This window comes from Otolemur garnettii, unplaced genomic scaffold, assembly GCF_000181295.1.
Source record: "Otolemur garnettii isolate 467f Iridium unplaced genomic scaffold, OtoGar3 scaffold00001, whole genome shotgun sequence".
Classification (NCBI taxonomy): domain Eukaryota; kingdom Metazoa; phylum Chordata; class Mammalia; order Primates; family Galagidae; genus Otolemur; species Otolemur garnettii.
This window is the reverse complement of record NW_003852396.1, coordinates 26,813,581-26,839,320: the sequence shown is the minus strand read 5'-3', so window position 1 is coordinate 26,839,320 and position 25,740 is coordinate 26,813,581. Positions and strand designations below refer to the sequence as shown.

The 25,740-nt window shown below is 47.8% G+C and overlaps 1 protein-coding gene across 2 annotated transcripts in view; it reads right to left on the bottom strand.

Annotated features, from left to right (window-relative positions):
• The window catches only part of MAP6 (microtubule associated protein 6), an 81,916-nt gene that overhangs the window by 4,811 nt on the left and 51,365 nt on the right, over positions 1-25,740 (bottom strand). Inside the window, exons 3-4 of one of the 2 annotated variants that reach the window (XM_023512766.1) lie at positions 15,520-15,733; positions 13,201-13,397 (exon numbers count right to left, since the gene is read on the bottom strand). In XM_023512766.1, coding sequence (XP_023368534.1) covers positions 13,201-13,397; positions 15,520-15,733 — 411 coding nt within the window. Of the gene's footprint in view, positions 1-13,196; positions 13,398-15,519; positions 15,734-25,740 lie in introns of those variants that run through there. The other variant, XM_012802970.2, reaches the window with a different exon arrangement.

Sequence of the window (25,740 nt, the reverse complement as noted above, 5' to 3'; positions counted from 1 at the left end):
CTCTGAAAGCAACAACCTCTCAGAAATGAGGATGACCTGCTGGGTCTCTCTTCCTTCTGCGCTGCTTATAGTCTGAGAGGTCTGGGGCAACTGCTCACCCATAATAAACCTCAGTTTCCCCACCCTTGAAATGGGGACAACAATATAAATGTCAGAGACTGTTATGACAGAGAATCAGGGATCCTGTTAGGTAGCAATCTGAAATCATAACTTTTTTTTTCTTGTAGAGACAGAGTCTCACTTTATTGCCCTTGGTAGAGTGCTGTGGCATCACAGCTGGGACCACAGGTGCCCACCACAATGCTCAGATTTTTTTTTTGTTGCAGTTTGGCCGGGGCTGGGTTTGGACCTGCCACCCTTGGTATATAGGGGCGGCACCCTACTCACTGAGCCACAGGCGCCGCCCATGAAATCATAACTCTTGATATCTGCAGAGTGCTTGGGTGTGTTACACAAATAATCCACGACTGTAGTAACTAATAGCAGTTTACCAAATGCTCACAGCCTCCTTACTGTATCTCACTCGACCCTCACGCAGCCCTGGGGTTTGGCAGGGTGTTCTGGGACACTTGCCCTATCTTCTCCTGCTGGTTTATATACTCCCAGTGCTGGGTCTTTGCTTCCCCCGCTTTCTCCATCACGCCCCTACCTGTCCTTGAAGGTTCAGCTCAGTGCCCACCTCCTCAAAAGTTGTCCTACCTCGGTCTCTCCAATTAGTTTTGCTTACACACCCCCATGCATAACCGGTTATTTCAGCCCCTCTCTCTGCATTCACAGATATCAATTGCTGTCAGTTTCCCTGGTAGACTATGAGCTCCCTGAAGGCAGGAGCTGTCCTCCTCACCTATAGCCCTTATGCCCAGCACAGTGTCCAAAACAAAGAAGTCCAAATGGAAAGAGTTACAAATTACTGTTGCTGACCGATGGGTTATCCTCTATTCCATGGCCCCAGCCAGAAGTCCAGAGTCATCTTTAATACCACCTTCTCCCTCAAAATGTTCGCCCAATCCATCAAGTCTCAACTACTTCAACTCCTAACATCTCCCTCTCTCTCGAATATCCCCATTTCTTTCCTTCCCTCTTCCTCTACCACTTATTAAGCCATTATCTCTGTGGGCCACTGTCACAGCCTCCTAACTGGTGGCCCCCATTCCCTTTCTTCTTCTCCTCTAATTCCTTCTTCATGCAGAAATCAGAGTGGTCTTTTAAGAAAGCAAATTTGATCCCCTCTTCTCTGCTTACAACCCCTCAAGGGTTTCTCCTTGCACTAAGAGTAAAGAATAAAATTTGTTCCACAGCCCCATCTAGCTGGCTGGCCTGCCAGGCTGCTCCCCCTGCCCCGAGCCTTCTCTGGCCTTACATGTCCTGAACCTCCCTGCCCAGGGACTTCATTCTGTCCCTTCAGCATGCCCTGCTCCTTCCCATTTTACAGCATTTGCACGTTCTGTGATCTGCTCCTGGAATAGTCTCTTGTTCTCTCTTCTCCTGGCTAGTGCCTACTCAGCCTGCCTCTCTCAGCTCTGGGGCATTGCCTGGGGAAATCCCTCCCTGACCCACTGCCAAGGCCAGCCTCCTGCTACAGGCACTCCTAGTCTCTGTTCTTCTCCCTTATCTCCTCCAGAAGAGCTGAATTCAACCCTTTCTTGCCAGGGAAGGGCATCATGGGTGTGCATCTCCAAGCCTCAGTTTCCTTATCTATAAAGGGGGATTACACAGCCTACCTTCCAGGGAGAATTAGCTTGTGGGGATGTGCATGGCAAGACCCTTGGCATACCAGTGATATTCAGTAAGTGTTAGTTTTTTTTTAAAGGGTCTCACTTCACTGCCCTGGGTAAAGGGCTGTGCCATTATCATAGCTCACAGCAACCTCAAACTCTTGGGCTTGAGCAATTTTCTTGCCTCAGCCTCCCAAGTAGCTGGCACTACAGGTATGAACCGCCACACCTAGCTAGCTTTTCAATTTTCAGTAGAGACAGGGGTCTTTCTCTTGCTCAGGCTGGTCTTGAACTCCTGAGCTCAAGCAGTCCACTCACCTCAGTGTCCCAGAGTGCTAGGATTACAGTACCCAGCCACTGCACCCAGCTAGGAAATGTTAGTTCTAAAGAGGGACTCAGTGATCTGACCCAATTGTCTTGCTCCAAGATGAGAAAACTAGGCCCAGAGTGGGCAAGTGACTCTCCACAGCTGCATGGCTAATGGATAGTAGGTCCAAGGCTAAGACATGGGCCTCCCAATGATCCCATCAGTGTGGGGACAGGACTCGCGAAGCAGACTCACTTGGAGCACAGATGGCGGGAGAGGATAGCAAGGCCCTGGCCGATGGTGACAGCAGACAGTGATATCACTGCTTTGCTCCCTTCGTCCCTGCCTCCATGGCCCTGCAGAGGAGCCCACAATTCTTGGATACAAACAAAGCTCCTAACAGTAATGGGAAATGCAGCTGCCCAAGGGGGATTGTCAAGGAAACCACCTTTGAAAAGCTCATTATTCCTATGAAGAATCTGCAGGAGACAAGGAGTTCTCAAAACAAGAAGTCTCACTCTGCCTCTGCCCCGCCCCACAGGACTCTGTGGCAGCCTCAATTTTAGCAATTATCGTGTTGTTTAGTAATTATCTGCCTCTCCCACTAGACTGTGGGGCTGTGTTTTGTTCATCTTTGCGTCACAAATATCTAGCACAGGCTCTGGCGGATAGGAGTACCGGGCAGATATTTGTGAGAGTAACACATTGCTGATGTGTGGCTTTTTCTCTTTATTACCTTTTGTATTTTTTCTCTTTTATCCATTCAATGGACAAAATCTACTGAGCTCCTATTCTGTGTTAGGCCCTGTGCTGGGCCCTGACTTGAGGAGCCTCTAGTGTGGAGCAGGAGACAGATTTATAAACACGTTCCAGGAACACAATGCTACCTGCTATGGGCAGGCACCACCACGGCCCACAAACTAAGCCTTATCAGCCTGGGTCTCCTCAACCAGAGTGATTCAAAGGTGGTCTCTTAAGAGACAAAGCCACTACTTGACTGGAGAAGTCCTCCCTCTTTGTTGCACGAAAGCACAGCTCCATAGATCCAAATCAGAGGTGCCCAGGGCTGAGAGGACAGACCCGGGGGGCCGTGAGTCTCCTGAACCTGCACTGCAGTTTCCCTGCCAGCTGGCTGCGCAGCCGTTGCCCCCTCTGCCTTGGAAAGTGTGACCCATAGAAGTGAAAGCCATTTTGCAGGCATGATCTCCAAACAGGATACCATCTCTGCCCTCAGCTGCTCTGGTTTCCTTTCAGGCACATCAGGGCTGGCTGCTGGATCACCATCTGTCCCTGTCTGCCTAGTAAACTCTTTCTCAGCAATTGAAAATTCAGCTCCATGGCCACTTCCTCAGTGAAGCCCCCTGTGACCCTTCACCTCCTCCTTCTGCATTCCCACAGCCCTACCCCTGGAAGCAGCCCCCATCACATCAATTTCCACATTTTGTAACTGCCTCCCCAGGCTGGGCTGTTTGAGTGCAGAGACCACATCTGCTTCATCTCTTTCCCACAATCCCTCACTCCCTCCCCTTTTCTCTCTGCCTCCTCCAACCCCCTGATTCCTTCCTGACTTCTTCAAATATTTAATAAATGCCTACTATGTGCCAGGCCCTTGGATATAGTGGAGAGCCAGGGAGCTCCAGCTTAGGGTTGGCACAGAACAGGAGGCCTACCTTCTAGATGAGGAGTTTTTAAAGTAGCTCACATGAGATCAAAATCTAACAACCACCATTACATGACATATAAATGTTGCCCTAGTTGTACCTTACTTAGCATCTTTTTGGTCACCCCCCAAATTATAACATCTCTTTAAGGTTTTCCAAGAGGACTTTACATGTAATATGGCATTTGATTCTCACAAGTGGACTCAGCTGGGCAGATAGGGCTGGTCTAGAAAGGGGCCATGCCCCAGATCACCTGTGAGTATAGGCAAAGTCAAGACCTTAGCTGAGAAGCTCTTTTTTCTCTACAATATCTCTCATGGCTGTGACTTCAAATACAGAGTTTCCAAATTTGTCTGCAGACATCTGAACTGGGTTGAAATGACCCTGACTGGTTCTGGCTGGAGGCAGTGTCTTCTGCAGGTCCCAGCTCAGAGCTCCCACACACATTTCCTGAGAGAGTTGCTGGGGCTGCAGGCTCCCACAACCTGCTAGGCCAGTCCCCGTTACCTCAGCCTTCCTGTATCCACTGTGCAAGGACCCCCTCCAGTTTACCTCCTGGCACTCAGCACTCTGGCAAAGCAGTGGCATCCTGGCCTAACAGGGCCCATCAACATTCACACCTGTGAGCCCTACCTGTGCGCCGCCAATCAGTCTATCCGCCCGGGGCCACATAGCCCACCCAGATATGGCTCATCAGTACAGAAAGAGCAGCTCAGACCACAGCCAGGAAAGACACTGCCACCACAAGGCTTAATTCTGGGTAGGGGCTGGAGGGACCAAATTATGCCCATCAAACTCAGCATCTGTGACCTCCCCCGTGACTCATTTCCATGGACAGAGCACGTAGTCACCGATGGCTTCATTGCAAGCCAGGGACAGAATAAGGAGGCTGCTATTTCAGCTAAAGAACGCATGTCTTTAACCATAGGAACTCAAGAGCTGATCCCAAATACTGGACAAAGAACGGGTTTTAGAGTCAACCAAACCTGGTTTCAAATCCTGGCTCACCGTATGAGTTGTGTGATTTTGTTTCTCAGTCACTGAGTTTTGATTTCTTTATCTGTAAATGGAGATAATACCTACAGACTTTATAACCTTATCATGAGGATTAAATGAGGCCAACTGTGTACAGGTCAAATAAGCGTTCATTCCCTTCCCTCAGGCTGTGCCAACTCTGGATTTTACAAAAGCCAAACCAGAGACCTGGGGCCGATTCCTAGCTCAGGTCTTTCTCCCCCACTCTGGGCTCCCTCCCTCTTCTGTAGTACAGGAAAATGGTTGTACCAAGTGGCTAAGTGGTTATGTTTTCTGCTCTGTTGTATACTTATTTATTTTTTCTGTTGGTAAATATCTTTCTAGATCTGACCTGCTAAGAATTAAATAATCTCCAGTTGTATAAGAAATACTTTTAAAAGCATGCTCGGTTGTTTTATTATCAAGAAGGTAAAGTCAAGGACACCGTTGATTGTCCCAGTGGGCTGCCAGGAATCCGATAATCCTGATAATGACCCTTTTGGAAATTATCAGGAATGAGGCCAACTGTGTATAGGTCAAATGGCCTCTAAAGCACCAGATTAAGACAACCAGACATAAATGGCTCAGTTTTTGTCTAAGTCTGTGCTCCCGGGAACCAATTTTTGTCCTCTCCCAACAGCCCCCATCTAAAGCAAAGCACAGAATCTTGAGCAATTAATCAAAACTGGTTTCATGTGTCCAGAGGGGAGCACTTCAAATGAACGGGTAATTGCAGAAATGGAAATGGCACCAGGTGATTTATAGGTTGTGCTCAGAGAGGAGGGGCTGGCCCAATGAAGGACTGAGGAAGGGGAGGAGGGCAGCAAGAGCCATTACCACATGGCCTTAATTTCAGGCTATTGTGTGGCACAGGGGATGGGTTTACCTCCTGTAGCTCTACTACCACACTGTTTGGGACATCAGTGAAACTAACTAGGAAATGAAATATCGACAAGTGCTCTCCCCTTTCCAGTTTACAGGAGACTTTTGCAGCATCCCCAGTGGATCAGAACATGTACCCCTTGCTGTCATAGCTCTTACCACAGGTCATCCCAGATTCTAGATTCTAGAATCTAGAAGCAAAGAGATATGGAAAACACACTATCCCCTGCTGGCCAAACTCTTACTTCCTGAATATCGGAACTAACTGGAGATGATGCATATTTGCATTCTCTTCCAGGCTTAAAGGAATTAAGAGATTCAGCCAAAGTCACACAGCTAGTAAATTGTATTGTAGAGCTTGAATTTAGAACCAGGCCTGTTGCTAAAATTTGGATATGCCTATGGCATGCCAGTGGTGGGGGTGCCTTTCTGTTATGCTAGAATTACCAGTAAGAGCTCTGCACAGAGCAGGGGGTGGGATTAATCAACTTCTCAAGATTGGCCTGTGATCAAAGCCCATGAGTTTATGATGTTGGGACTATTTAGAAAAATTCACTACAGAAAATACAGAGAGATGCTGGCTTGAACAGAGGCTGGACACGATAAAACCAGGCATTGACTGCTCTTTGCTGTTGCCATGACCTCTCTCAAAACCACCCCTATCACATGAGCAGGGACAGTTAGGCAGAATGAAGCCTTGGGGGAAAACCATGGTGAATATGGAGGCAGATGGTGAATATTACACTCACTCACTACTCATTCAACAGACACTTCTACAGACAATCTCTGTGGTCAGCACTGGGCCCGGAGCTAGGGCTACCAAGATGAACAGAAGGACCTGGGCTTTGCCCTGGGAGAACACGGACGGGTTAGGGGAGGGACAAACACACACGAGCAGACGACATAATAGATGTGGCAAATTCCATCATGAAGACACAGGGAGCTTCTTACCCAGCCTAGGAGGTGCAGGAAAGGCTTCCTGGAGGTGTCCCCTGAGCGGAGTCTTGAAGGATGAGTTAGCCAGGTGGAGAAGCAGAAGGGCATTCTGGGCAGGCGGGGCAGCATGGGTAAAGGCATGGAGGTGAGAAGCAGCATGGTGCACGGAGGGAACAATAAGCTTCTGCCACGAGGAGCCCAAGATGGTTCAAAGCAGGGTGTGACATGGTCAGATTCACAGAGTAGAGATCCCTCTAGCAGCTTAAACCAGTAGCGGTGGCATAACTACTAATAATTTATCACAGCATCTGAAGCTCCCTTGGCCCCAGACAAGAGGTCTGGAGCTATCTGTTAAGATATTTATATATAATGCCAAGTTAACAAGTGATTGAGGCCCACTTATATGAGGACAAGGAATAGAAATTGAAATTCAATTCTACTGGTAGAAGTCAAATGCATAAAATGGTGGTCTCTGATCCAGTGCTTTATGTGCTGGATACCAGTTTTATCTTGGTATCTCCAGTACCAAGTATATTTCTTATGAATGAAAAATCTGTTATGCCATTCTGTATTTAATAACCACATATTTCAGTCACCCAATTAATTAAAAATCTGAATTTGGTTGTGACTGGTCAGTACAGTCAAGATGTTTGTGCCAAGTGTGAGTAGACCTGATCCCATTCTTATTTTCCCTGGATTAGTTCTGGGCCCTAAGATGTAAAGATGGTACTAGGTGAGCCTGCTGGGGGATCTGTAGGGCCCAGCCAGGGTGTGGCACTGTGAGGTTTGGGTTTAGTTTTTGTTAGGTGACAGGGAGACACAGTCAGGTGCCCCTCCTCTTCGAGCTTCCCTTTCTCATCGGTCACCTGGGGCAAACATCTGCATCACAGCTCTAGGAGCGTTCAATGGATCAACACAGAAATGCTTTGCAAGCAATTCATAAATATAAATTGTCAGATATTCTTATGTAGGTCTGTGGACTCAATGTAACTCAATAGCTGGAATTCTTTAAAAGTGATCTTAAGAGTGTTTCAACTTCATCTATTACTCCTAGTTAACTGCACATATATCTATCAGAAAGAAAGTGAACACATATCTTTTAGAGAAGAAGGGCCTGAAATGATGTGGTTAGGGTCCACTATGGGTTGCCTATAATCTTCATGTCGTTTCATCCTCACTCTGTTCCTCTGAGGTATTATTTTCAGAGGAGGACACCAAGATTCCAAGAGTTTAATGAAAGACAAAGGTTGCCCAGAGGTATTGATGTCGAGCCGTGAACCATGTAAATGCCTAAGCGCACTGCCAATGTTAACAGTATTCACAAGATGAATAATAAAATACGTAACGATGAGAATTCTAGTTCTTTCTGTTGTTATAGGTATTCTAGAATGGTCTAGGTGCAAGAGGATATATGCATTTGATAGCAGTGAGGTGGGGGGTTGGGACCACACGTGTGGTTCTGCGAGAGTCTAAGACGGTTGGTTCTATTTGAGACATCCTCTTCTCCTGTCTCAGTGGCCTTGGCTGCCCCGAGAGGTTGTCCTCAATCGGGACTGGGGTGAAGCCTTGCTTTAATGCAGATGGTCCACAGGCTTATCCTGAAAGAAACTTTTTGTACATGTGATCCTGGAAACGTGAACTGTTTTGAGATGTTTTAGAAGTAAAAGGACCTTGAACCACTGAGCCATGCTAAAGGAGTCTGTAGCCCTTGGGAGATGGACCTAGACACTACACAAATCTATAAGAATCTAAAATTTTTAAACCCTAGTGGAAAAAAAAAAGGGGGGGAAGAATTTCATTGAGAACACAAACTTTAAGAAAGGATGAAAATAGATTTATAATTAATTTAGAAACAACGGCCCATTTTAAAAAGAGAAGCTAATTTTAATTGTGATTGTTTGCCGTTTGAGGGAGGCAGAGTGAGTGATGGGTTACAGATGTGTCTCCCAGGGCTCTGGGCAAGGACAGTCACAGCAGGACCCGCAGGTGCATGTGCCTCAGGGTGAGCCCTGACCTGCGGGGCGGCACAGAAAGAGTGGACAAGATGCCCTTCCTGCCCTCTCCATCGCCCGGTTTGTGCCTTGTCTGGTCCTGAGTGTATCTCATCTCTTCTCATTCTCTTAAGTTACTCTCCGTGCCTTCATGTGTGTGCGTGTGTTTTCTGTGACTTTTCTCTCTTGGCCTCTGTCTCTTCCTCTCTATTTCTCTCCTTTCTTAACACCTCTTCCAATCCCTGTTTTGTCTCTTTCCCTTAACTGATTGAAAGAGAACTGAATGATATACTTTCATGTATCTGCTTTACTTATTGAAGGGGCTTTGTGTTTTCTGCCTCAGGTGGGTGGAATGTTTTCTATTCATCTGGAAAACAAATACATAGTGGGTTTTCATTTATATGACTCTTGATTGATTCCTACCAACCACTGTTCCCCCCACCTCCCGCCCCCACAAACGAAGTCTTAGAAATCAGGGCCAGCAATAAAAGTCTGACCCTAGGGCTCCTAGCTTAGAGCAAGAGAGGATCTGCAGTGCGCCTGGTGGCTGGGGAGGGACAGCAGCATGAGGAGGGAGCATGCAGGGGTTGGGTGCGGTCTGGGCGCGTGGAATGGAGAGCCCTTTAGCAACTGCCCACTCACGTGGCCCCAGGCCTCTCCACCACTGAGCTCTGCCACTCTCCAGCCTTCGCCTTGACCCTCCCCGAGTGAACTATCCCCTAGAACATGAGCTTACCCACGTTTGGTCCCTCCCACACCTTTGCTTGGGTAGATCCCTCTGTCTGGCATGCCGCAGCCACCCCTGGCTCTGTTCACCTGGTCAGCACATACCCATCTCCTGAAGTCCTCCCTGATCCATGGAACCAGCTAGAATGGACTCCTCCTTCATGCCCCACTGTGATGAGAGGCAGGATCTCAGGCATCCTGGTTTACCTAGTGCCTAGCACAGTGCCTGGCACATAATAGGTATTCAATCAACATACATTGAAAAAATGAAGAGTATGAGATCTTTTGTCTTCCACTTTACCAGAAGGATACAAAGTGGGCAAACTTGGCCCCAACTCTCAGGTCCCACTCAGTTCCCCCACTTTCCCATGCCTAGGTCTGCTCACCTGCCATAGGCTGTCCCTCATCTCTACAGCCCACCCACTGTCCCCAGTTCCCTCTGCTGTGACCCCTTCTGTGATTTCCCACCCCTGGTGGCAAGAAACCTATCCTTCATCCCCATTCCCAACTCCCTGGTCTGTTGTCATCTTATTTGGGCCTCTCTTATGGCTGTTTCAGCAACCTGTGTTAGGCACACACACGACTGTCACCCCCGTAACCCACACAGTGAGCCAGCCCCTCGAGGGTGGAACTTCCAAAATGACCACAGATTAAACAAGCAAGTGAAAGCATCTCTGCTGTCCTTGGGAGGAGAAAAAGTCAGAACCGACAGTCCTGCCAGTCAACAGGAAGGGGTAGAGTTGGAGCCCAGCCTCCCAGTGTGGCAGGGCGGTGCCGAGTGCAGGCGGTCACTCCTCCCAGCAACATGGGGTCAAAGCGTTACACTACCTTGTTGGCCAGTGCGTCTCCCGGTCCATCTTCGCCTTTCCCAACACTTAGCTCTGACTGCTTGCAATTAGTATCTGAGAGGCAATCTAAAAGTCAAGCTGCATTATGGAGAACCCCAGGAAAACTGCAGGGCACATCTCATCTTGTGGAGAGTGGCTCAAATGGCAAAGGTTGGTTCCTTCACCTACTCAGCTGGGCCTCACCAAGGAAATAAGATCAAGAAAGTGGTGTTTGTCTTTAGCATTTATTTATAATTGGAAAAATTGTTTGTTTGTTTGTTTGTTTTTCTGAGCAAGCACAGACCACAAGCACGTCACAATCAATTGGCTATACATGAATATTTTTGTCATTCTCTTACTAACAGCAGGAATGAAATAGCACCAAGAGAGGTGTGCGCTACAGGTCACATAGACAATCTGTGGTATGCAACAAAACCCAGGCCACAAAATCGTAATTAGACACTTCCTGTCTGCCTCAGAAGGCAAAGCTATGTGGACTGAATGGGACTGTGGACACGGAGCAGAGAGCTGAGGGAAGCCAGTGCACAGCTTAACGGGCTACTTTTGCAGGCAGGGGAGACAGACAGCAGGAAAGCTTCGGTCCCAGCTCTCTGGCCAAGGGAATGTGGGGAAGCCACAGGGAAACATAACGGCAAGACAGGCGTTGGAAGCTTGGTTACCTTCAGAAAGGCAATATCAAAACACTGCTTGTGGAACCAAAATCAGTTTCATTCAGTATGTGTAGGATACAGAATGAGACTGGCTGAGTTTTATCTGTAAACAGTAGAAATCAAAGGAAGTTTCTTGCCAGTGAAGTGACACATTCAAGAGTCAAGTGAACTACAGACTGGGTTTTCTCAGTGGGTGTGTTAAAAAGAAGGGGTGCTGATAGGTTGAAAAAGACATTATACAGGTCATCAAAAGCCTCAGGCAGGGCAGGGTAGCAAATTGAGTCACTGGGGCTGCAAGGTAGGTGGAAGTGCCTGTAGGGCCCCTACGGCAAGCTACAATTTGGGCAAAGCCAACTTGACTCAGTCACAGAGATCAAGTCATTTGTATCCTTCTGGCTGTGTGGCTGTGGGGACAGATTCATTTATACTGTCCACCAAGTCTAGCACAATGCCGGGCACCCAGGTGCTCAATAAGTGAACGCTGAATTCATGATCCTTAGTGTACTGTAAACTCTGATTTATTTGATCTGCAAAAAATATAAATGGTTATTCTATGGAGAAATCAAAATTGTGGCAAACATCAGCATGTCTGACTGATGCCAAATCTTAGGAGAAGGGACAAACATTGGCAAACTCTCTGGATATAGTTAAAGATCATGTTGCTAGGGTTCTCTGGTAAATGTTTAACACTTGCTAGCGAATGGCTGAAACCATACTGGAAATCTACTCCAGTCATTTCCAATAGGCAGTCAAGTTTGAGGTTCATGAAGACTTACTAGCATTTCCTGTCTTTTTCCACGCTGTGAGGCTCTCCCTTTGCAGCGGGCCTAACTGAGCACTTCACTTCTAGTCTTCCTGTTTCATTCATCATTACGGCCCCGTGTAGCATAAGCTGAATTAATTTGCAAAAGCCTTCTCATTCAGCCTGAGGCTACAGAGCAAATGGTGTAAATGGAGACTTTGCTGCCTGAACAGTCAGAATAAGAGAGAGCTTGTGGAGGCTCCGCTCCTTCCAAACCGGAAGGACCTAACGGGGCTTTTGAGGTCAGGAATTGTGAGACTGTCACTCTTCCCCACTTACATTATATAAAAAAAAGCAAGCCTGAGCCAAGAGGCTTGGCGCTGTTCCGTAGCCCAGCAATTTCAGAATGCTGGGGACGATGAGGATTTTTAAGGACAGAAGAAATAAAGCGTGCCGAACAATATACACATCACATTTGCAAATATCGTATTTTTCTGGTAGATACTTTGGGTTCCCTCACAAGCACTGAGGGTATTTTCACAACAACTCCCCAACTAATACCTACAACACAATTTAAGCACAGCTAAGGGGGCACTAGCCACTCCCGGGAGCTTTGGCCACATAGATACGACATAGAATATACCGTGAGCTGCTTTTATGCATTAATGAGTCAAAGATGCTTGCTAATCACTCAGCAAGGCACTCTCCTAGTCTGCAGGTAAGTCGCAGAAAATCCCCTGATCTGCCCTCGCACCCCTGTCCTCCCCAAGGAGCAGAGCAGGAGCAGGGCAGGAAGGGAGAGCAAACACTGCCGCACTGGCCACCGTCTATGCCCCCTGGGGATTCTCAGAAATGGAAAGCCTCGCTTTCCCTACACCTTCAGTGTTCCTCCTCAGTCACCTTGAGCCAGTTGTTCTGCAACCTTGGCAGCACTGGATAGGCAGGAAACAGAAGGAAAGTCTCCTCATTTTGTGACCTTCCTATGACATCTTGAATGCACCTGAAACACTGAACCTTTTTACCACCGCTGGCCTAGTTTTAGTTATCAGTGGCTTATCTATTACTCAGTAGAGCCCACTGATAGGAAATTAAACACAGGCACACATCTCTAACAGAAGATTCTATGGAACAATTACTTAATAGACACAATTTCATTTTATTGACATTAAGGCCAAGGTTGTTTTTTGTTTGTTTGTTTTAAATATTTTCACAAATTTTGTCACTTGCTGCAGCCCAAGCTGAGCTTCTCTAGCATAGGATAATTTTCTGAATTTTGGAAAAGAACACATCTACCTAAAGTTCAAAATCGACTGATGGCACAGATCTTGGGGAAGAAAAGGAGGAGACCTACAGACACTTCCAGGCACACCAGGAGATTGGCTTCACAGCCAGCTCAGAGTTGCTCCCTCAGGGTGCTCGCCTTTCTTGTCGGCTGAGGACTCACCGACAAGGGAGGGCACAGCCAGTGGGCAAAGCTTCCTGGCGTTCCAGGTGCCGATGGCCTGGAGGCCTGGAGGCCTGGAGGCCTGGGCTCCTCTAAGGAGGAGGTACCTACTCAGTCTTTGAAGCAGGATTCTGCCATTAACAAAACCAAACCAAAGAGCTCCTGGAACACTCAGGACCTAGGCAGATGAGAAGCTTCTAATTAATTTTGTGGCCTTTTTTTTGTTTGTTGGTTTAAAAAGAGAGAGAAAGAGAAGAGTAAAAGGAAAGTGCAGTGAAATTTACTCTTTCGCCTCAGCCAGTTTATTGTTCATCTCTTTGCTTTGCTCCTTGTCCTCGGGCTTGGTGGAACCGGGGCCCTCTGCGCTCTTTTTCTTGGCGGCCTGGCCCGACACCGCCTGCTTATCTTTGGCCTTCCTCGTGGGCTTATGGCTTGCTGAGGTCTTTTTTGGTTTGGAACTCTGAACACTAGGCTTCTCCACCTGCATGGAGAGACAGACAGACCGCAAATACAGAAACACAGAAGGGAGGGAGCAGGGGAGAGAATTTAGAGAGGAGACATTATTACTTCAAGAATAACGGTAAGAGAAGTTGGGCACTGATGGAGCAGAGTGTGTGAAGTGTTTCCAGTGACACTGGGGCATTTGACTTGTCCCGTCTGAAGTCCCTGGTCAGCCTCCTGGGCAACATTCACTGGCTACGCTGGATCCCCTGCACAGCCGGTCCTTCCCCTGGACCACCACGGGCGGTGGCTGCGGCACTGCTATATCTGATGCCCCTGCCCGTGGGAAGATGAGACCGCATCACCTTGTTCCACGCAGGCAAAGGCATGTGATTTGCTTTAGTCAGTGAAACATAAGAAGTGATGTGGGTCACCTCCAGGCAGAGGAATCCAGAGTCAGCCTGTGCTTCCCATTGCTCTCTTTTCCTCTGTCAGACAGAGAGACTTCTCCATCAGCCTGAGCACCGGACAAAAAAGGCAATGAGAGGCAGAGTGGCAGCTGACCCAGGGTGGCCGTGGGTTAATACACAAACCTCTGTTGCTACGTGTATAACGTGCAGAGTCTTTGGGCTGGTTTCTGACTGCAGCCCCAGCTGGCCTAGTCCTGTTTCTGTCTCTAGGATGCGGAGCTTAGAAGGAGTCAAGGCCTCACTGAGCACTTTGGTCAGGAGGTCTCCAGCCTCAGCTAGGTCATTAGCATTGCAGCTCTCTGCTCCTCTCTGGATGGGTCCCTGGCCGTTTCCCCCAGGGCAGTTGTTCTGAGCCCGTTCCACTCTCCACAAGCTCCCACTCCCAGCACTATAGCTGGTGTCATGCCCCCTCATTCTAAGGAGATAGCCTCACCTCCCCCACCCCCTTTTTCAGAGAACTCTAGCCACTGGGCATGATGCAATATGCCCTAAATCCTGGTCATCTCTGGATCTGATGTCCCCAGTCTTCCCTTCTTTCTCCCTATATTCTCCTTTGCCCAAGGCCAGCCCCATGTCCTAGATCCCCCTCCTCTATGGATGACAGAACTGACGTTGGGCCTCACGGGCTGGCTCATTCGCTCACTGAAGGCCAGTGGTTTTCAATTACCCTTGACCTATAAGTAAGGTAACCAATAGTCCTGGTTTGCCTGGAACTGAGAAGTTTCCTAGAACATGGAACTTTCAGTGCAAACCCTGGAAGAGTCCTAGGCAAACTGGATGGGTTAGTTACTTTACCCATAAATGCCCTGGGTCACATAGGAAACTCCTCTTGAGTATAAGACTTTAGGACAAAAGCAGAGAAGAGGCTAATTAGGTTCTCGAGCTATTTAGGGTCTCAGACATTTTCTGAGAGGATAGAAGAGAGGATATTTGCACATCTCCATGGGGACTGAATGAGAGAATAAGCTGGGGTGTTTGACATGTATGTTCCTGCTTCTCTAGCTGTGTCTCCAACGCTTCTCCCTCTTGTGAACTCATACTGAGATGCAATTAAGGCAGGGTAGTGTTATTATAGGAAAATCCCCGAGTCCACGTTCACAAACTGCTGATTTTAGTAACAAATCACTGGGAACTCATCTTGCAGCTGATGTAACAAGTGTGTTGTGACAGACTGAGGACAGCTGGTGGATGGTGTCCGTCCAGGGAAGATGAGAGAGGGCAGGCACTTTTCAGGGACCAGGGAAGGAAAGAAGGGTCCAGTGACAGAAGCCAGGCTGAGGCAGGACCAGGGAGAGATGGGAAGGAAGCTGGACGAGAGGGCCTGCCACACTGGGTGGGCCTTCAGGGGCAAAAGCACAGTTATTTTAAGACAGGGGATTTAGGATTTAGGTGAGATTTTCTGCCACTATTTTTCTGGATTTCTCAAAATCAGAAACTAGTTCTCTGGAAATCTGCCATCCCTTAAGCTTTTCATTTTAGGTAATGCTCTCTTTTAACATTCCCTTTGAATTTAACAAAGCTTTTTGTTGAAGATACCCTGGGTCTCAGTGTGCTAAAAGGAACCCAGGAATTTTAAAGAGCTGGCAGTAACCCACTCCCTACGCTCTGTTACAGTTAACCTTTTCAGTCCAGATGGTGCTGGAGTGGAAGGATTCCCACAAGGTCAGTCTTGATTCCCACATCCAGTCTCACCTTTGGGGGTTCCTTGAAAGGTTCACTGTAGAGGCTGCGTATTCTTCTGCGGTCAGTGACCTTATTGTCAGCTGCTGTTGGCTTGTTGGCCTCCCCTTTGAACTGGGCACTATAGCTGGTTTCATGAGCCATCTTATCATCTGGGGGCTTGTACTGGGGCTTGGCTTTTATTGGTTTCACAGGCTTGATGTCCGTCCATGCTTTGAATTCATTCCTGTCAAAGAAAGCATTAGGAATGTGAAATATCCTATGCCTGGAAATAGTGCTCCTAACACAGGGCCACAAACACAGCAAGGTCACAGTTAGTGCTTGTGACATTGACTTAAGTGTGGCTGGAGGGCTAGTTTGTCTTTCATCATGAAAAGTGCAAGTTTTCCTTCTTGCAAATTTGACCGAGGTTGTGACCTTAGCAATAGTGACTTGGAGAAAGAGCTCAGCTCCCAACTCCACACCGTGATGATGGGCAGGAAATTCTAATCTTCAGACCTCGTTTTACTAATCTCGAAAATAAGGCTGGCTGGGCAGGGTGGCTCACTCCTGTAATCCTAGCACTCTGGGAAGGCTGAGGAGGGTGGATTGCTTGAGCTCACGAGTTTGAGACCAGCCTGAGCAAAATCAAGACCCCTGTCTCTAGTAAAAAAAAAAATAAATAAATAGAAAAACTGAGGCAAGATGATTGCTTGAGCCCAAGAGTTGGAGGTTGCTGTGAACTATGATACCACAGCATTCTACCCAGGGTAACAGCTTGAGACTTTGTCTCAAACAAAAAATAAATAAATAAATAATAAAAATAAAATAAAAAGAAGGCTGCAAAAACCCAACCCATTCAGTTCAGCAAATATGAATGTCTGCTGTGTGCAAGGTTAGAGTCATGAAATTAAGTGAGATGATTTGTTAGGCACAGTCTCTGCCTTGAATATTGTGGCCTATCAACAAATGTTAATTTCTTTCCTCACTTTTTTATAATGAATGAAGAATTTTTTGTTGTCCAGAATCCTAAAGGATAATTCCTCCTTTTAAACAGCAGAGAGAAGGCTTGCTTCTGATAGTCTAGAATTTTAACGATCTTAATCACTTTAGATCATCACATTTGATGGCTTTAGATCTTAACCACATTTAGAGCATCCTTGCCTAAAGGTTTGCAGATCTTAAGTTAACAGAAAGTACTGAATATAATTTGGTTATCACAACTAGGACTAGTGTTGGGATTTGTACTTGTGCATGTGTAGGAGAGCCCTTTTTTTTTTTTTTTTTCTGAGACATTCTCACTCTGTTGCCCCAAGGTAGAGTGCCGTGGGGTCATCATAGCTCATAGCAACTTCAAACTCCTGGGCTCAAGCTATTCTCCTGCCTCAGCCTCCCAAGTAGCTGGGAATGTAGGTGCCTGCCACTACACATAGCTAACTTTTTCTTTTCTTTTCTTTCTTTCTTTTTTTTGGGGGGGGGGTTTGGCTGGGGCTGGGTTTGAACCTACCACCTCCAGCCCCCAACTACTTCGAGCCATTTTTTGTATTTTTTGTAGAGCTAGGGCCTTGTTCTTGCTCAGGCTGGCCTTGAACTCTTGCCTTAAGCAATCCTCCTGCCTCAACCTCCCATGGTGCTAGGATTACAGGCATTAGCTGGCACGCCTGGCCAGGAGAGTCTTCTTGTGCTTTGGTGTGAATGGTTATTGGTCCTTACAGGAACAATCCTCAGGGCTGCTTTTTTTAGTCAATGTGTCCATTTTCTTGTTCTCAGCAACCCCTCCCTGGGTTTGTCATCAGCTGGTTTTGATCTGTTATATGGCTGATGCCTGAAAACATTCGAAACAAGGTAAAATAAATGTAGTTGTTGACAGAGGCCCATCCTGTTTGTTAAGGGCATGGGATTCAATGTGTAAGCTCTGTGCGGAGGCATTTATCAGGCCTGCTCTTATTTGGGTCCATTAGAAGCTGTGTTGGGGGAAAAGAGGAGCTAGTGGATAAGTATCTTTGGAGTTAAGTCTTTCCATAACTCAGAGAGGAGACCTATGAACAAGGAGCCCCAGGAGGCAGCAGAAAGCTTAGACTATGAGGGAGACACAAGGGTTCTGGCTCTAGCACTAGCTGTGGAACAGGCCTCTTCCTGCTCTCAGCCTTAGTTTTCCCATTTGTAAAGCAAAGGAATTAGGCTAGATCAGATCCTAACAATGTCCTCTAGCTCTGAGACTCTCTTAGTTGATAAGGCTGGTTTGATAACACTGAGCCACTTATTGGCTATTTGACCTCCTGATCTCTGGAATTCTCTAGGGAAGTTGGCTCCTATGTGAAGGGAGAGACCATTGTCTCATAAGAGACCTTCCTCTTTCCAAAGCAGCCTGGGTCTTCACCCAGATACCCCTCTGCTATGATTTAAGTGTCTGATCCCTCTGAAATTCATGTTGAAATGTAATCCTCAGTGTAACATTATGGAAAGTGGGGTCTTTAAAAGGTGATTGGGTCATAAAGGCAGTATGAATGGTTTAATCCATTGATATATTAATCAATTAAAGGTTTAACACATTAATGAGTTATCACAAGAGTGGGGATGGTGGCTTTATAAGAGGAAGAGAGACTTGAGTTAGCACACCACCTCCTTGCCGTGATGCCTTGTGCTGCCTTGGGACTCTGCAGAGAGTCCTCATCAATAAGAAGGCCCTCACCAGATGTAGCTTCTCAACCTTGAACTTCTCAGCCTCTGGAACTATAATAAATATATTTTGTTTCTTACAAATTACACAGTTTCAGCGGTTTTGTTATAAGCAACAGAAAACACCTTCTAAGACACCCACCAATAACTCAGACTCAATGTCCCCAGACCCAAATCATCTGTGTCCCCCACCAAATTGTCTTCTCCCCCTGGATATTCTCACTGTTCATCTTTACCCATTCATTCATTTGTTCGTTCATTCACAAACTATTTCCTGAGTGCCTATGGTCTGCCTGACAGGGTGAAGAGCTTTGTAAAGCCCAAGCATGAAAGAACAGTCCTCCAACACAGGGTGTGGGAGGCAGAGGGATCTGAAGTTACTCCAAGACAAGATGGTGAAAGCCACGAAGGAGGAGGGTGTGGGAAAGGTAGAGGAAGGCCCCAGTCCAGGAGTGGGGAAGGGGTTTCCGGAGTGCAATCAGAGAAGGTGACGGGGAGTTGGCCAGAGAGTGGGGAGCAAGTTTTAGGTAGACTGAGTAACATGCTCAGAGGCTCATGGTGGCATAGCCCCTGGGGGACCAGACCTGCAGGCAGTTCGTGGGGCTGGGTTCATGTTTAGCAGGGAAGGGCATAAGAGGCTACACAGACCACAGAGGTCCTGCCATCCATGCTAAGGGCGATGGGCTGCACTGTAACAAGGACGTGCCAATGATTCCAAGCCAAGGATGAGTGAGGCCAGATTAGTTTTAGAGAAGAGAATGTTGGTATAAATGGCGAACAGAAGGGAAGAGCGGAGGTGGGAGGCCAGGCAGAATACTGCAGTGAGGCAAGGGGAAAGCAGGACAGCGACAGAGGGGGTGGAGAAGAGAGAGAATGGGCAAGACTCAGTGCTCTGAGCAGCGGGAGGCAGGGATCAGGGAGAGTGGGAGCTCCGGGACTTTTGCTGGCAGTGCCACACACTGCAATGGGGAGATTGGGAAAGGATAGGATCTGCAGTGAGGATTGTGACCTTCTGACCCTGTGAATGGCATCCCACCCTCCCAGCAGCAAGGCTGCTTTTGTACCTTTCCTCACCTCTACCGCCTACCTTTTCCACCTTCTTTAGGTTCAGTCAGATTTCCTGACCTGACTTCTGAACCATGAGGGCTCCACCCAGAAGCCTACAGCTAACCCAGGGTACATAGGGGGCTCTGGCCACCGCTCCCTGCCAAGCTCTCCAGGCGCCCTCTTCTTCCTGCTACCCTTCAGAGAGGTTAAAGCCTTGCTGTTAGATGGGCTCCTAAGACCTGAGCCTGGGTCTCCTAATGCCAAATCAGATCAACTCGACTCTCAAACATGATAGCAGAATTCTCTGTCCTATCCTGCCTGCTTCCAGAATTAGGACTAAGATAGGTATACGCTGTCCCTAAGCTCTCTTTCTGGGTCATCTCTTACAGGCCAGCCTCTGCAGCCTTCTGCATCCCTGCTGTGGCCCCTGTGGGCTGGGAAGTGTCTCACTTATAAGCATTATCTGCGGGATGTGTCCCTGCTGCAAAAGTTTGCTAATTGTGGGATGTGTCCCTGTTGGAAAAGGTTGTTGACTCCCAGCCTTGAACAACTCTAGTACATCATCTCCATGTGAGACCTTATTAATGAGTTCCATAATAGTTTAAGCCCAAATGCCATTTCTTAGAATTTTCCTTGAACTCTTCATAAAACCTCCTGCAGTTGCACGCAACAACTAATCATGTCATTAAGATAGAATTAGCTAGCATTCATTAGTAGCCTCTGTAAGCTAGAGGGTTTTGTTTTGTTTTGTTTTCTGTTTCTGTATATTCTCTATAACCCCTACAACGACTTTGAGAAGGAGGTAGTACTATGCCTCTTTTATAAAGGAGGTAACCAAGTGGCTCAGAGAGGTTAAGCATCTTGCATAAGGCAATACAACTGGCACACAGCAGAGTTGGGATCAGAGCTCAGGTCAGTCAGGCCCCAGAGCTCATGTCCTTCCCACTGCACTTAGGCAATGTGCTAGAGCTTCAGCCTGCTTCGCCTGCTCTCAGGCGAGGTACTCATGCAGGGTCCAACCAGCTGTCTGCAATTCTATGGAGAGGTTATGTGACACAGACTGGACCAGATGGCCCTGAGATGCTTGACAGAGAGCAATTTGGGGCAGTCATGCCCAGTGCTTCTTGCCAGGTGTTCACGGTCCCGGTGACATGATCTCCCCTTCTGGTGTGACCATATTTCTGCTTGATCATTCATTCATTCATCCATTCATTTGGCATGTGGCAAACACCAGCCGTGGGCAGGGTATGTGGCCCACAGGGATGTATAAGCCCTGGTTGAGGTGTTCATTGTCTGTGAGTCAGGATCTGACTACCGGCGATCCTGAGAAAAGGCAGAATGAGTTGAATGGGACCAAGTTCAGACAGGGAGAGGGAAGAGAGCACTTAACTCTAATTGATGATGAGTGAGGCCTTGGGAAGGGGGCTCTGAAGGATGTAGACAGAGAAGTGGATGAAGGGAACTCAGGCACCAGTCTGAGTCTGCGTGGCAGGTTTGGAAAGCAGGTGAACTGGTCAGGGTGGCTGCTCAGGGTGCAGGAGGGTGGGGGCTTGGGCAGTAATGCAAGGTGACCAGCTGGGCAAGAGCTGAGGCCAGGCTGTATGGAGCCTGGAATGCCAGGTTTGCATGCACGTGGTAGGCCTGGTAGCCACTGGAAGTTTCTGAGCAATGAAGTGCCATTTCTCCATTGACAGAGCTCTCCTCTATCAGACTGCCCCTAATTTTTTTCTTTTTTTTTGAGACAGAGTCTCATTATGTTGCCCTCGATAGAGTACTGTGATGTCACAGCTCACAACAACCTCCAACTCTTGGGCTTGAGCAATTCTCTTGCCTCAGCCTTCCAAGTAACTGGGACCTCAGGCGCCTGCCACAACACCTGGCTATTTTTTGTTGCAGTTGTCATTATTGTTTAGCTGGCCAGGCCGGCTTTGAACCCGTCAGCCTCGGTGCATGTGGCCTGCGCTGTAACCACTGTGCTACATACGGGTGCTGAGCCCAGACTGCCCCTATTTTAATTACGCTTTAAAGGCCCAGCTCAGGGCCTTCCTCTCCCAGGAACCTCTCCTGGGTTACTCAGCCCGAAGTCTCCCATCTCTTGGTTCCTGGCCCTGTTACTGCACTGTCCAGCTTTGTGGTCACTGAGCAGCTTCACGTTGCTCTCCAGTTCTTTCATGAGTCCATTTTGTCTGTCTTAAGGGATAAGACATGTAACAGAAAACTCATGGCAGAATCCTACCTTTGAGCCTGATCTCATTTGCACGGCTGCACAAGGATATCCTACCTCAGACCCCAGGTTAGGGAGAGATCTGCACTGGGATCCCAACCCCTAGCTGTCCCACCAGTGCTGTTCCCACAGTGAGGCTCAGGCTGCCACCCAGGGCCGTGCCCCGTGTCTTCCTTCCATCCCTCACAGGACGTAGGCCTTGGAACTCAGTGGGTAGTAAACACAGGTAGCTACTGTTGGATTTCCTTTCTGGTCAGCTCATGTCATCTCCTCCTGGACTCTTCTTTCCCTGCCCCACATGGCAGGCACCTGGTGTCATAGGGATACCTGACTCCAAAGCTCTGGTCCTCCTCTAATCTCACACTTGGGGATGGATGGGTAACCCAAGTTTCCTTGAGGTCCCTCAAGCTCATTGACACTTTGGCTCCTGGCAGCAATAACGAGAAAGCACTTTCCCTTGGCCAGCCTTGGTGTACACCACAGTGAGGCTCTGAGCACACCAGAAGGGCCCCTCATCTGCAGGCTGCCAGCCCTGGCATCCCAGAGGTATTCCTCATATCACAGCTTCTCTAGTGTCATAAAGTGTGCAAGTCATTGTGACAGGATGACCTCCAAATGCATTCCTAAAGGCCCACTGTCCCCTCCACAGTGGAGTCACTGGTGAAACCTGTCATCTGAGTGAGACCTGATGCAGGTCTTACCTCCTACACCATCCCTTGTGGAAGGAAGAGAGTCTGGGACAATGATGCCCCCAGTGGATGGGCAAACTGCAGATGAGTGGGTTCAATCAATACATTCAGATCTGGGTTTAAAGGACTCCTCAGCAGGTCACTTGTGTGGGAAAATCTATGAGGAGAAGGCTGGGCCAGCCCCCCAGCCCCCACCAAGGAGCGGCAGAACCAGGCCCAGTTTGGGCCATCTCATGGAGACTCGTGGGCAAGAATTTTGGGCTGCTCTCCCCAAACCTTTGAACAGTTGCATAGTCACGTTCAGAGTAGCTGCTAAAGCAGAACCTTAAGATCTTGCTATAGGCAAGATCTTTTCAAAGAAGTCGACAAACATTCTACCTTCAACCCCTCCTGCTCAGTCTCTGTCCTGCCTCACCTGGGGCCCTCTTCCTGCACCATGCCGTCAGAATCTTGGCATCAGAATCCTGATCCCATCTCTTTACTTCTGATGTATCTGGCACCTACTCAGGATTCATCCCCCAGCTCAGCTGTGAGCATGATGCTTCCAACAGCTTCCTATGGAAGGGGACGAAAGCCCAGTGCCCCCCAGGCCCCACATGCTATGATTCCTTAGGATGACATGCAGAGCCCTGTGACACGGCCTCATTTAGTAAGAATTTTGCGTGTGCCTGGCACTGTGCAAAGCTCTTTAAATGCATTGTCTTAGGTAATCCTCATAGCACCCCTTGGTGATAGATACTTTTATCCATTTTTCTGGTGACAACACTGGTCTATGCTGCCCTTCTGCAAATACACACTGCACTTCTCTACCACTGAGGTTGTGTTCATGCTGCCCTCATACCTGGCAGGTTCTTTTTTCCCACACTTTCATGAAACTCCTGCAATACTACATGACCTCCTGAGGCAAGTGTGAGCGCTCTCACCTTGAAGGAGCCCTCTCTGGCTCCATAGCTGAAGGAGTATGCCCTTCCCTGACTCACATCTCTCTGCAGTACTCACTGTGCTCTACCTTACAGCAGGCTACCTGTGCAGATAACTTTCTTCTCCCCCACACTGTGCAATCACTGAGAATAAAGACTACCCTTTTTCCCATCCACGTCACCTTCCCTGTGTCTGGAACAGGGATGTGGAATGTGGAATGCAGCTCCCACTTCCCTTGGGCTTCCCTGGCCTGGAAGGGGACATAAAGTTGCAACACAGAGCTTCCTGGCATCCATATCTCTTCCAAAACATGTTCACAAACTCCTTGATACTTCTACCCTGGGCGGGACTTAGTTCCCTTCTCTTGAATGGTGTTGAGAAACTGGCACCTCTCTTCTAACAAATAGAATGCATGTATAGAGGAAGAAATAGTATGTAACTTCTGAGTCTGGGCTGCCAAAGGCTTTGCAGGATCTTCCTTGCTAGGATCACTCTCTCTGGGAGCCACAAGCCGCCATGTCATGAGCACACTCAAGGAGCCTGTGCGGAGAGGTGCAGGTAGGAGGAACTGCGGCCTCCTGAAAGCAATCTTAGAAGTGGATCCTAGGCCCAGAAAACCCTTCCTGTGATTTCATGAGAGACTCTGAGCTAGAAGCACCAAGCTGGGCTCTTCCTGATCTTTGACCCTCAGAAACTCATGAGCTAATAAATATGTATTGTTTAAGCTGGCACATTCTGGAGTAATTTGTTACACAGCAACAGATTCTTTTTTTTTTTTTTTTTTTTTTTTTTTGAGACAGAGCCTCAAGCTATCCCCCTGGGTAGAGTGCCGTCGCACAGCTCACAGCAACCTCCAACTCCTGGGCTCAAGCGAGTCTCCTGCCTCAGCCTCCCAAGCAGCTGGGACCACAGGCGCCCGCCACAACACCCGGCTATTTTTTGGTTGCAGCCGTCATTGTTGTTTGGCGGGTCCGGGCTGGGGATTCGAACCCGCCACCTTAGGTGTACGTGGCTGGCGCCTTAGCCGGTTGAGCTATAGGCGCCGAGCCACAGCAACAGATTCTAATACAAATCCCAAATGGAAGTTTCTCTTCCCATAAAACAAGGTTTAAAACACTCTTGCTTCAGCTCAGCAAGGCAGAAAACGATGATGTACACAGAGCACAGAAATTCAAGTTCCCAGCAGAGCTGCGGCCTCACGTTAATGGAGAGAGGTCATGCTTTGGTCATAAGAAACCAAGGGTGTGCAGTCTGCAGCCTTAATTCGAAGGGAGCATAGCCTCCTATGCAGCAAGGCTGATAAATAAGCACTTGCCTCGGGGCCAGGTCATAAACGAGAAACACAGATCATCAGAGGAGAAAATGATGCCCCAGAGCACAAAACACACGTGTGGCTCAAGGAAGATCAGACAGAGGTTGAATGGGGGGTGGGCGGTGGCTCATACCTGCTATCCTAGCACTCTGGGAGGCCAAGGCTAGAATTGCTTGAGGTATGGAGTTTGAGATCATACTGAGCAAAAGTGAGACCCCCCCATCTCTACAAAAAACATAAAAATTAGCCAGGCATGGTGGCACATGCCTGTAATCTCAGCTACTTGGGAGGCTAAGGCAGGAGGACTGCTTAAGCCTAGGAGTCTGAGGTTGGAGTGAGCAATGATGACTCCACTCTACTCTAGCCAGAGTGACAGAGTGGAACCCTGTCTAAAAAGGCGGGGGGGGGGGGTGAGAAGCACAGAAATAAAGGAACAGAAACACAGAGACAATCAGTTCCTAGGAAAAGAATGAGCTTTGGAATGAGATAACCCGAGCTGTGTTCCAGTTCTAACCCAAGGGCTAGGTCTCACCTGCTCTTTACATCGGTGAACTTATATGTAAGGGATTTGCACAAGGCCTACTCACAGGAATAATGGAGGGTTAAATAAGAAATAATGTAAAGCAGTTCTTTAGTTGAAGAGGACTGGGTATTTATGTCAAAATCACAAAGCCCATGGTGGATATCCGTATAACAAATGTATTTGATTTTCAGTATAGAGTTGTTTATTCAAGAAAAATGTTTGCATATCTCTAGTTCCAGGCATGGAGGCAGTGTACAAGCAGATGTAGCCGCTGCCTCACAGACCTTGCTGTCAGATATAAGCAATTGCACAGATAACCAAATCTCTGTGATTGCTCTTGTATTTCTGACCACTGTAGTCAACATTATGGTGCCCAGAGTGGGAAAAATCTGGGCAGCAGCTTCCAGCACCAGGCTTATTTCTGAGCTTAATTCAAGTTGGACTTGAACAAAGTAGCATTCAATGAATGTCTGATTAAATGCATCTCCAATACCGAGTGTCCACTATAAACAGATGTTCCCTTTTTAAAGCCTTGTCCCACTTAAGCACATTTGTTTGCAGTGATTCAAGGGGAGACAGTGAAAGAGCAATTATAGAGGGAAAGACCAAGCACCAGACACTGAGGAAGCCCCAACATCCCAGAAGGAGGAGCAGGGGAGGGTGGAGGGGAGGTGGCAGGGGCAGGGGGAGAGTGTTTGGCCTGGGAAAGAAAGAGTTGTAAAAGAACAGAATGGAGGGCATGCTTTCATTTCTAATTTGAAAAACACAGACATTTACAAGAAAAAAATGAAATAGAATTATGCAAGGTATAAATTTTTTGGCTATGAAGAATATATACATATATTAATTGGTGCAAATC